This window comes from Salvelinus fontinalis, chromosome 30, assembly GCF_029448725.1.
Source record: "Salvelinus fontinalis isolate EN_2023a chromosome 30, ASM2944872v1, whole genome shotgun sequence".
NCBI lineage: Eukaryota > Metazoa > Chordata > Actinopteri > Salmoniformes > Salmonidae > Salvelinus > Salvelinus fontinalis.
Window position 1 is genome coordinate 37,820,768 of NC_074694.1, and position 12,917 is coordinate 37,833,684.

General features: G+C 43.3%; 1 protein-coding gene across 2 annotated transcripts in view; it reads left to right on the forward strand.

Annotated features, from left to right (window-relative positions):
• Positions 1-88: 88 nt before the first annotated feature.
• Positions 89-12,917, forward strand: part of LOC129829172 (palmitoyltransferase ZDHHC16B-like) — a 14,484-nt gene continuing 1,655 nt past the window's right edge. The window contains exons 1-7 of one of the 2 annotated variants that reach the window (XM_055890774.1): positions 89-273; positions 7,328-7,581; positions 7,788-7,982; positions 8,098-8,186; positions 8,309-8,337; positions 8,519-8,652; positions 11,676-11,761. In XM_055890774.1, coding sequence (XP_055746749.1) covers positions 7,336-7,581; positions 7,788-7,982; positions 8,098-8,186; positions 8,309-8,337; positions 8,519-8,652; positions 11,676-11,761 — 779 coding nt within the window. In that variant the 5' untranslated portion in view covers positions 89-273; positions 7,328-7,335. The remainder of the gene's footprint in view (positions 274-7,327; positions 7,582-7,787; positions 7,983-8,097; positions 8,187-8,308; positions 8,338-8,518; positions 8,653-11,675; positions 11,762-12,917) is intronic. The other variant, XM_055890773.1, reaches the window with a different exon arrangement.

A 12,917-nucleotide genomic window follows, 5' to 3' on the forward strand; every position in this document is an offset into this window, starting at 1 on the left:
AATCAACAGATCAGTAGGGAACGGTTTTATTGACATTTTGAAGAGTACGAAAAAACATAATTTCCCAAGATGCAATACGCACGCGACGTCAGGATTTTTTTTTTTTTACACAAGAAAGCAAGCTAGCAAGGGCTGCAGTGCATCGGTGTACGATTTATAATATTTTCCTCGTTTTGCTAAATATCTTTGAGTGCAGCTAACATTTCACAGTTATGACTTGAATTGCAATTTATTTAACCTAGCTGGTTCTATCATTTCAGAAGATACGTTAAGGTGAGTGGAATATTTAGATTATTGACACATCTATTGTGTCAGTAATTAGCTAGCTAGCTATAGCTAGCCGTCATAATTGGCAATATTTTGTAATCGACACACATCTCAGATTGCAATCTCATGTAGGGGTCTGCCTGTGGAAAACTCTGCTATCAAGATTGCCAGGCAGGTGGAGTAACTATAGCTGGCTAACGTTGCTCGCACCTCGCACACTATTGTTTGTTCAATGTGGTAGCCAGCGGCAACAGCAGCAGAGATTGACAGAACCCTGTAAAATACAGACCTAAATAAATAGTAGTTAGGCCTATGTTATTTGTACACCTGCAGACATTCAAAATATTTTGACAGGGTTGATGGTGTGATCATATAAATATAATGCTTTAGGATGTGATAGCTACTTACTGTTAATTTGTGACTGGATTAACATTCTATGTTGTGGATTGTTCTCTTTATGTGTGAATGTCTGACAGCTAATTTGCATCCCTCAGATTGTAGAATTAGGCAATTTTCTGCAGTGTAATGACCCCAATAAGCAACTCCGTCATTCCCTAGTTCCAGTGCTGTCAACACAAGCGCAAATCTCTAAACTGAGGACTGAAAACTTTCCGTTGGGAGTAGAGAGACACACAACAGTGGCAGTGTTGCCCAGAGAGAGAAAGTTCACAAATGAGCAGAAACAACAAACATTTGGAGTCTGTGCAGTTTGCCAATTGCCAGGCCTGTGCTGCAGACACAGAGGCTAAACCAGTCTCGAGGACAGACTGCAAAGCTTATTATCTGGGCAGAGCAGAGGAGACTATTTCCATGTTGAGAAGATTTGGGGGTTGCCATAGAGACCGCCTACTCTGCCTTAATTTTTTTTTACCCCCCAGATAAAGAGATTAATTGTTCTTTTTTAAAATACATTTTAAAGGGGTTAATCTGAGATTGAGAAAACAAGCTTTCTGATGGTGCTGTTCAGGTTTAGAGCTTGATTGCATGTTTAAAAAATATTTATATGGGTTTGTTCCAATATGTCACTCTGTACTCTACCTTTGGCTCCCGAGTGGCGCAGCGGTCTAAGGCACTGCATCTCAGTGCTAGAAGCATCACTACAAACCCTGGTTCGATTCCAGGCTGTATCACAACTGGCTGTGATTGGGAGTCCCATAGGGCGGCGTGCAATTGGCCCAGCGTCATCCGGGTTAGTGTCTGGCCAGGGTAGGCCATCATTGTAAATAAGAATTTGTTCTTAACTGACTTGCCTAGTTAAATAAAAAATGTAATAAAAGCAAGTGTAGTAGGTAGCCTAGGTAGTCAACAGCCTGTTGATTTGGCTGGAAATCGTCCCTACTCTTTTCCAGTTCCACACAGCCTTTCCATGATTTTGATGGCATGCTGCCATATGCCGATCAATGATCTCATTAATACTGGTTGACCTCGTGTTCACCTGTTGGCATTATGACATTTCTTTCATTCCATCTGCGCCGCTTGTAAAGAGGGATCACATGTACTGCCTCTGCATAATGACAACAGAGGGGCAGTGTTGTAGGCCAAACGGCTGGCCACAGTGACGGTCCCAGCACTAATAATTGATTATCAGGCCATACACATTTAAGTGTTTAACGGATGCCCCTCTTCACTTTTCTCAACTTTTTTTTTTTTTTGTGGTTGAAAAGTTGTACTGAGAAATTGCACGATTTATAGGAAAATGAATGTCCTCAAGCTTCCAGTAAAGAGAGACACAACATTCCCTTTCGGATTATGGCTGAACTTTCTCTTTTAGTCTGTCCTAAAATATCTTGATTAGGTTGCTAGGTGTTGAACTAAAGGTTGAGAAAAAAATAATGCTGAACTGTCTGGGTCTCAACTTCCTGTTAAGAGTTACAACAGTAGAATACACAAAGTGCAATTTTGAAATGTGGTTGTGCATCAGCAGTTTCTCTTATGTCAGTCACTGACAGTCACTCAATTAGCCCATGTAAGCTAAAACAATTTTGATTTGGTAAATTAGTCTAGCCAGCTATCTAAACTTGTAGTAATCATGGTTGAATTACTGACTGGGGAGCCCCCATTGATTTTTCTTAGTCACTCTCACTCCGATATCATTAAAAACTGTAAACATTTCTCTCAACCCTATTCTCATCGATGGGGATGTAGTGGAGCAGGTTGAGAGCTACAATTTCCTTGGCGTCCACATCACTAACATGGTCCAACCACACCAAGACAGTCACGAAGACGGTACGACAAAACCTATCCCCCCCCAGGAGACTGAAAAGATTTGGTATGGGTCCACAGATCCTCAAAAGGTTTTACAGCTGCACCATCGACAGCATCCTGACAGTTTGCATCACTGCCTGGTATGGCAACTGCTCGGCCTCCGACCACAAGGCACTACAGAGGGTAGCGCGTACGGCCCACTACATCACCGGGGCCAAGCTTCCTGCCATCCATGACCTCTATACCAGGCGGTGTCAGAGGAAGGCCCTAAATTGTCAACGACTCCAGCCACCCTAGTCATAGACTATTCTCTTTGCTACCGCATGGCATGCGGTACCGGAGTGCAAAGTCTAGGTCCAAGAGGCTTCTAAACAGCTTCTACCTCCAAGCCATAAGACTCTTGAACATCTAATCAAATGGCTACGCAAACTAAAAAAAAAAAAAAATCTTTGTGAACGTTTCATAATGTTGCACCCCCGTAAACACCCCCCTTCTACGCTACTGCTACTCTCTGTTATCATCTCTGCATAGTCACTTTAACAACTCTACCTACATGTACATATTACCTCGACACCGGTGTCCCCGCACATTGACTCTGTACCGGTACCCCCTGTATATAGCCCCACTATTGTTATTTACTGCTGCTCTTGAATTATTTGTTCTTACATTTTTAAGGGCTTGCAAGTAAGCATTTCACTGTAAGGTCTACACCTGTTGTATTTGGCACATGTGACAAATAACATTTGATTTATGTCAAAGTGTAGAATTGCAGGAAATATGATGTAAAACTGCTAATTTCTCTCCGCCCCATAGCAAAATGAGTAGAATCATAATAATGAGGACTAATCCAAATATTCCCTAAAGAGTTTGAGAAAATAACATTGATGCATTCAAAGATGGCCATGCTAAAATGTGCGAAAAATACTTCAAAAAATCTTCTTCTCATGAACCATAGAACCAAATGACACATTTTTAATAAAGGCACATGGTACATGTCATAAGAAAAAGCTAAGGGATTAGTCAAAAGATGGATGATTTATTGACAAATCAAAATTCAGATTTTACGTGTCCATTTAAAAAAAAACTGTAAATCCACTCCACGGTGGCCTATCAACTTGAAACTTGTCGCTACCATGGACGTCCCTAAGATAAACTTCACTGAATTTGGTATTGATATCTAAAAAAACAAGGAAACCATTAACAACTCATTAGTTTCTTATGTAATGCTTATGCTCAAAATCATCTGCAATAATTTTCTCATCAACCATACGTCAGATTCACTCCAGATATTGTATTTAGACTCATTACATTAGTCTTGAATGGTTCTGAGAAGAAATTGTTGCTGCATTCAAATATGGCCCTACTTTACATATAAATGCACGTTAGCACATATGCTAATGTAAAAAATATTTAACCCTTATTCAGATTTACTCCAGATTTATTATATAGACTCAATGAAATTTGAGAATTATTAGTTGCTGCATTCAAAGTCAGCCCAGCTACACCACTAGATGACACCATATCACACCAGGGCTATAAGAACTAAACCGATGGATATGGGAACATGAAATTTGGTATGTAAACCTTTTTTTTTTTAATTAAATAATACACTCTAAAAACCCTTTGCTTTGTCATTATGGGGTATTGTGTGTAGATTGTTGAGGAAATAAATTTTTAGAATAAGGCTGTAATGTAACAAAGTGGGAAGAGCCAAGGGGTCTGAATACTTTGCGAATGCATTGTATATGTCCTTTAGAAGCTGTGTGAATATAAAGCCACTGTAACCAGTTGGTGGCAATATAGATTTATTTGGCACCAGTGGCATCATAGGATACTAGAGCAATAACTATTGGTCAAGTGGACTGTCTCATGCAAATGAATGCTAGATTTAAATTATGCAGACATACAGATCACGATATTTCACATTGTTCATTGCCCTATTATGTGGTCTGAACGTAGTAGAAAGTGGATCTTTTCTTCGGGAAAATGAGAAACCGGCAGTCCTGCCTCTTGCAGTCAGCATAGGCATATAATATATATATATCTCAGCAAAAAAAGAAATGTACTCTCATTGTCAACTGCATTTAGTTTCAGCAAACTTAACATGTGTAAATATTTGTATGAACATAAGATTCAACAATAGACATAAACTGAACAAGTTCCACAGACATGTGACTAACAGAAATAGAATGTGTCCCTGAACAAAGGGGGGGGGGGGGGGACAAAATCAAAAGTAACAGTCAGTACCTGGTGTGGCCACCAGCTGCATTAAGTACTGCAGTGCATCTCCTCCTCATGGACTGCACCAGATTTGCCAGTTCTTGCTGTGAGATGTTACCCCACTCTTTCACCAAGGCACCTGCAAGTTCCTTGACATTTCTGGGGGGAATGGCCCTAGCCCTCACCCTCCGATCCAACAGGTCCCAGACGTGCTCAATAGGATTGAGATTCGGGCTCTTCGCTGGCCATGGCAGAACACTGACATTCCTGTCTTGCAGGAAATCACGCACAGAACGAGCAGTATGGCTGGTGGCATTGTCTTGCTGGAGTGTTATGTCAGGATGAGCCTGCAGGAAGGGTAACACATGAGGGAGGAGGATGTCTTCCCTGTAACGCACAGCGTTGAGATTGCCTACAATGACGACAGGCTCAGTCCATTGATGCTGTGATACTCCGCCCCAGACCATGACGGAACTTCCACCTCCAAATCGACCCCGCTCCAGAGTCCAGGCCTCGGTGTAAAGCTCATTCCTTTGACGATTAACGCGAATCCGACCACCCCCGGTGAGACAAAACCGCAACTCTTCATTTGAAGAGCACTTTTTACCAGTCCTGTCTGGTCCATCGACGGTGGGTTTGTGCCCATAGGCGACGTTGTTGCTGGTGATTTTCTAGTGAGGACCGGCCTTACAACTGGCCTACAAGCCCTCAGTCCAGCCTCTCAGCCTATTGCGGACAGTTTGAGCACTGATGGAGGGATTGTGCGTTCCTGGTGTAACTCGGGCAGTTGTTGCCATCATGTACCTGTCCTGCAGGTGTGATGTTCGGATGTACCGATCCTGTGTAGGTGGTGTTACACGTGGTCTGCCACTGCGAGGACGATCAGCTCTCCGTCCTGTCTCCCTGTAGCGCTGTCTTAGGTGTCGCACAGTACGGACATTGCAATTCTTTGCCCTGGCCACATCTGCAGTCCTCATGCCTCCTTGCAGCATGCCTAAGGCACATTCACGCAGATGAGCAGGGACCCTGGGCATCTTTCTTCTGGTGTTTTTTAGACTCAGTAGAAAGGCCTCTTTAGTGTCCTGAGTTTTCATAACTGTGACCTTAATTGCCTACCATCTGTAAGCTGTTAGTGTCTTAACGACCGTTCCGCAGGTGCATGTTCATTAATTGTTTATGGTTCATTGAACAAGCATGGGAAACAGTGTTTAAACCCTTTACAATGAAGATCTGTGAAGTTATTTGGATTTTTACAAATTATCTTTGAAAGACAGGGTCCTGAAAAAGGTCGGTTTCCTTTAATGCTGAGTTTATTTATATATAAACTGAATACATTAAGTAATGACTTAAAGAAAACTAAACTACAGCACTAGACTAAATTCACTTGTCATCCTTGTGATATTGAGAGATAAACATGGTAATGCTTTCACTGATTGCACATAAAGGAAGATAGTTCCTACATCAGGGGTGGGCAACTCAGTCCTCGAGGGCCTGATTCCTGTCACTTTAGCCTGATTGGTGTCATCCCTAGCAAACACAGCTGATTAATCAAATTGCATTCTAAACTGAAGATCTTGATTAGGTGATTGTGGAGTCAGGTGTGTTAGCTGTGGCTGAGGCAAAACTGTGACACCAATGAGGCCCTCAAGGACTGGATTTGCCCACCCCTGTCCTACATGATAGTGCTTGCTTTATCCAACTAATCTTGTCCTTTTTGTTATTCTGTGAACCCCGTTCATTGCTGCTCACAGCTATATTTTTTTTTATTCGCTCGCTCCCCTCACTTTTCAAAAAAAGAAATCTGTTAAAACATTTAATAAAATGTGTATGGCCTTAGCATTCTGGAGAGCCTTGGCACTCTGGTGTCCACTTATTCCCCTCCTAAGGAAATTCATCCTTGAGCTTTTGGTGTCTTTATAAGGTTACCGGTTTTGCATTCCCAACGTCTTTCTATGGAAGGCTCAGCCACAGAACTGTATTTCTCATGCATTATTAACATTATAAGTTCTGTGAGAGTGGACGCACTTATTACCTGATAGCCCTGTCCTATTTTCTGGGCATGCCTGATGCGTCCTTTGGCTCCAATGGAAACAGCACTCAGCTGGATTTAATTACTTGAATGCCTTGACTTTGCTCCGTGGAGAGGAAGACCATGCGCTGAGCAGGAGTCTCTCTTGATTAGCTTTTTTTTAAGACTTAGATTTGGTTTTTGGTTAGACAATAGTCTTTTCATAGGTGAGTTTGGGGGGGGGGGGGTTGCAGCATTTAATTGGGATGAGTTCCTCTTTTGGGGGGTGGGGGGAGAGTGGAATTCCACCCTCTTTGTATTTTATTCATGTTTTATTCAGGCATTAGATTATTCAGGCAGATAAGAATTTGAAGGGGGAGCTTAATGAGGAGAGGAGGCGTTGTAGGATGGGTGGATTTGGTGATTGAACCCAGGTCTCCGAGGTCGTAGTATATGTCGAGCTGTGAGCGTTACCACTCGACCGTGCGCATTTTATCCCCAAAGAAAGCGTGACCACGATGACATCGTCTGCGATCTGGATGACCGCACATTCCAAGTTGTTCTTCCTGGTCGTAGTAGTTTTTCACCTGCTTCTGTGTTGTGTGTCTGTCCGTGTGTGCGTGGAAGGCGGGGGCATGCGCAGCTGGAGGTGGCAGTTCTCCAGGATGATGCGTCTGTGCCTGCGCTGGTGCCGGCTGTGCCCTATGCCAGGTGGTCGACCCAGCAAGCCCCAGAGGAAGCTACGAGAGCTGTGGAGCTATTGGAAGCTGCTGCTCAACTCCCTCTACTTCAACAGCCTCACCAACTCTGACACCTGCCTGGACTGTGTCTTTGAGCCCGTCTACTGGATAGTCGACAATGTGACTCGCTGGTTTGGGGTGGTAAGTTAATGGCTCAATTTTCTGTGTCGATGTACAGTCAAATATTAGTGTTTTATTGTATTTCATTAAATGTAGGCCAGTTAATCAAATCTCCCATGTTCGGTTACATGACCCCGTTTTGCTATTCTATTTCTCACAGTATTTTAACCTTTCACGTGCCCTCATGAGTTTCTCCCTCTGTTTGTGTCCCTCTCTTCTGTTCCCAGGTGTTTGTGTGCCTGGTGATTGCACTCACCAGCTCTGTGCTGGTCATTGTCTACCTGTGCCTGCTGCCTGTCATCCTCAACACCTACCCGCTGCAGTGGATCGTCTGGCACCTCACTTACGGCCACTGGGTCCTCATAATGGTCCTCTTCCACTACTACAAGGCCACCACCACCTCCCCTGGACACCCACCACAGGTGAGGTGCCCACTCCAATGCCTGCAGGAAAACTGTTCTTGGGAAACACTATGGGTTTGATTCTGAAATAACTTCATGCGTTCTAGTTTCCTTTTTTCGGATTGTTGTTTCTCAGGTTAAAAGTGATACACCGTCAGTGTCCATCTGTAAAAAATGCATCGTCCCCAAACCAGCCAGAACTCACCACTGCAGCATCTGCAATACGTAAGTTAGGGACACTCTGTCAGTCATCAGATGATGTCATCAAGAAATAAAACACCTCTACTGGATAGCGCTAGTCCATAGCACAGGTCAATCACACTGAGTGACTTTCTCTTTCATTCCAGGTGTATTCTGAAGATGGATCACCACTGTCGTATCCTTTCTAGGCCAACAAACATCTCATCTCTCAGATTCCTTTAAAATGTATGTTTTATAGCATTGTAAAACCCCAGGGAGGACAGTCATACAATTAAATCATCTTGCCTTACTCCATGTTTTATCTTTTGTTAGATCTGCCTCATTAACTTTGACCTTAACGTGCCTTGTGACGCTAGCCTGGCTCAACAACTGTGTGGGCCACTTCAACCACCGCTACTTTTTCTCCTTCTGCCTGTACATGACCATGGGCTGCATGTACTGCAGCGTCAGCTGCAAAGACATGTTCATAGAGGCCTACAACGCTGTCGAGGTGAGGGAGACCAAGAATGTCAACTTCTTAGAGGTTCTAGGAGGCTTGACACTCAGACTTTCAAATAGTATTCTGAGTACTGCCACCCATGTAAATCATGTCTTGTTATTGACATGTGACCCAAACACCCTGATTGAGTGAGGCCGCTTGGTTTGTGACGGTTTGGGTAGAGTCTGGCATGTCTTTGCCACATTTTCCTTCTCTTATGTGCTAGATATGGCATGGTCTTTTCATAGAGGGGAGCGAAAGGCCATACATTCTGAGCAAACTGTGTAAAGTTCACTGCCGCTGGTTTGGCTAAAGAGAGACGGCAGTCAGGCAAAGACAGCGAACAGACCACAAAGTGTAGGGATCAAGGACATCAGATCACATGACATGTTAACGGCAATGTAATACACTTGTTTATCTTCAAGTCCACTGAGAAGGCTGGTGGTGTGCAGATAACTGGTGCCGTTGTGTATTTAACCAGTCAGATTGTTTCTTATGTAATCTAAAGCCTCCAGGCTCAAGACCACTTACTGTTCTCACACCAATCAGTCATGGCAAGATGGGAGTTTATATAGTAATAGATCCTATGGCTCTGAGCCAACACCTCACTGTTTTAGAAATATATATATTTTTTTAATGTTTCAATCGCTCTGACGTATGACATGTGTTCTCTTTAGCTACATAGAAGATGGGAGGTACCATTCTATAATAATCACCCTGGCCCTATAACACATCTAGCCTATAGTTTCCCTTAGCATTATGAGTTGTGATTGAGCTAGTCAAGGGCACCAACTTGCCTGAAGCTGTGTGTGTCGCAAATGGCACTTTATTCCCTATGTAGTGCACTACTTTTGACTAGAGCCTTGTGGGCCCTGGTCAAACGTAGCGCACTCCATAGGGAATAAAGTGCCATTCGGGATGCAGCCAGTGTATGAATTGCCATTGTTCCACTAGCGCTTCCACCGCAGTGCGGAAGCCACAGTGATGGGAGTAGGGCACGGACTGCTCCTCAGTCTCCTTGAGCTCATGGCTGGCCAGGTACTACAAAAGGTTCTTGAAACCACTGAACTCAGAACTGGTGCGTTGACCGGAATTAAAACGGCAGATTAATTTGTAGAGGGTCCGCACTCCAAAAATTGATTTTCAGAGTTCTTCTTTTTTGGCCAGGTAGTACAGACTGACAGGCTGTAAAGGTCCACTGGGCAGTGCTGGGTCTCACTGTCAATTAACAATCAACATTTCATTAACAACAATTTGGCAATCATCTCCCTGTATAGTATGGGGTTTTATATGTAGACGACTCCACACCAGCATAGTGTTATTGGTACTTGTAGAGTATATTGTTCCAAACAATGTCTTTAAAGGACAAGTTTTATTTTTCACAACCAATTCTCTATTTTTGATTGTAAATGGCATGTTATAGAAGGGTCCAGACACCTTTGTCATGATTTCACATGTTTTTCAGAAACTTACCCAACAGCAAATCACTTCCTTATTCTCAATTTGTAGTATGGGGGCCTGAAAAAACATCCACAGAGGCTCCAAAAACACAAAAAGATGTCCTTTTTAGAAACTGCAAAGCTCTCATTATAGTGATGCAGGTCTTTAAATGTCGTTCACTTGAAATTGTCATTCCGAACTTTATCCGCAAAGTTCTCCATTTTGTTGCGACTCGAGCGATACCTCTCCGTCTATTCGGCAGGTAATTGCTGAAATGAAGGATGCATGAGGGATACAAAGTATATGGAAAGCATGGGGTGCTTCCAGACTTGTAGAGCCTATACCAAGGCGCATTGAAGCTGTTCTGGTGGGTCGTGGTGGCCCAACGCCCTAGTAAGATGTTTTATGTTGGTGTTTCCTTTATTTTGGCAGTTACCTGTAGCAGCAGGCTACACCGAGAATGGAACAGTTGAATAGGGAAACTGCTCGAGTCACGCAAAACGGAATATAATGTTGCAGATAAAGTTTTGGACTGACACAATTTCATGTGTACATCTAAAGACCTGCGTCACTATGCTGAGAGCTTTGCCGTTTCTAAAATAACGTATTTGGGTGATTTTTGAAGCCTTTGTTCATGTTTTTTGGGGGCCCCCCATACTACACGAGGATGAGAAAGTAATTTGCTGTTTGGGGTTAGTTTCTTGAACATTAAATCACAAGTTATCTGGACCCTTTTATAACATGCCGTTTAGTTGTAATAAAGAAAATAGGAAGATATTAATTTATTCAACATAAAAAATATGACTGTGGAAACTTAAAAAAAATATATAACTATTTAACTTTTATTTATCTAGGCAAGTCAGTTAAGAACAAATTCTTATTTACAATGACGGCCTACCCTGGCCAAACCCGGACGACGCTGGGCCAATTGGGAGTCCCATAGGGTGGTGCACAATCACAGCCAGTTGTGATACAGCCTGGAATGACGCCTCAAGCACTGAGATGCAGTGCCTTAGTCTGCTGCGCCACTCTAGAGCCCTAAAATCAAGACATACATATTTTATAGCACACTATAAGGACTATAATCACACCAAGATCATAGGGTCTTACAGGAGGCATGTATAGGTAGCTCGAAAAGGGCTTAAAATGTCAATTTTCTCCAATGGTTTGTGATAAATGTAAAGAGTATGTCAGACATCAGACTTTCTCCCAAGTTTGTTCTGGCAATTCTCACAATCTGAGATACCAAAAATATTTTCAGCCTACACTGGCAACATGAGTCGGCCATGTTTCACTGCCCAGTGAGACTGCAGTCCTCTCCTCAAGTCAGGAACAGTCCCCTGTTAGTAGTTATTTTTAGGTCCCTTGGTTGTGAATGGCTACAGACTTGGCATTTTGTATTTCGCTTCTTTGCCACCAGTTGCAATTGGAGGACTGTAGATGTGGTACTGTTAGCCCAGCTACTGTGTTTCCTGTTAGCTTTTTTGTGGTTGGTTGTTCAATCCTGTAGAATACTCAGTGGCCTCACATTTACTAATTACAACTGCTGTACATGGATGGTCTTTTCACATGGTTTGGTTTTGCTTTCCGTCTAGAGCTACTATCAGACGCCACCACCACTATTTTCCTTCAGAGAAAAGATGGTCCACAAGAGTGTCATTTTCATTTGGGTGCTAACAAGGTGAGACACGTTTGTAACTGGAAAAAAAACAAAAGTTGTTGACGTCAACCGCTATGGCTGTTCTATGTACACTATATATATATACAACAGTATGTGGACACCCCTTCAAATTAGTGGATTTTGTCTATTTCAGCCACACCTGTTGCTGACAGGTGTATAAAATCGAGCGCACAGTCATGCAATCTCCATAGACAAACATTGGCAATAGAATGGCCTTACTGAAGAACTCAGTGACTTTCAACGTGGCACCGTCTTAGGATGCCACCTTTCTAACAAGTCATTTTGTCAAATTTCTGCCCTGCTAGAGCTGCCCCGGTCAACTGTAAGTGCTGATATTGTGAAGTGGAAACGTCTAGGGGCAACAACGGCTTCACTCGCAAAATGGTAGGCCACACAAGCCCACAGAACGGGACTGCGAGTGCTGAAGCTCGTATAAATTGCCTTTATTTGGTTGCAACACTCACTGCCGAGTTCAAACTGCCTCGAGAAGCAACATCAGCACAAAAACTGTTCGTCGGAAGCTTAATGAAATGGGCTTCCATGGCCGAGCAACCGCACACAAGCGGAATCACACTTTACCATCTGGCAGTCCGATGGACGAATCTGGGTTTGGCGGATTCCCGGAGATTGCTAACTGCCTGAATACATAGTGCCAACTGTTAAGTTTGGTGGAGGAGGAATAATGGCCTGGGGCTGTTTTTCATGTTTCGGACTAGGCCCCGTAGTTCCAGTGAAAGGAAATCTTAATGCTACAGCATACAATGACATTCTATACAATTCTGTGCTTCCAACTTTGTGGCAACAGTTTGGGAAAGGCCCTTTGCTGTTTCAGCATGACAATGCCCCCATGCACAAAGTGCGGTCCATACAGAAATGTTTTGTCTAGATCGCTGTGGAAGAACTTGACTGGCCTGCACAGAGCCCTGACCTCAACCCCATCGGGATTAATTGGAACGCCGACTGCGAGCCAGGCCTAATCGCCCAATGTCAGTGCTCACTAACGCTCCTGTGGCTAAATTGAAGCAAGTTCCCATAGCAATGTTCCAACATCTAGTGGAAAGCCTTCTCAGAAGAGTGGAGGCTGTTATAGCAGCAAAGGGGGGACCAACTCCACATTTAATGCCCATGATTTTGGAATAACATGTTCGACGAGCAG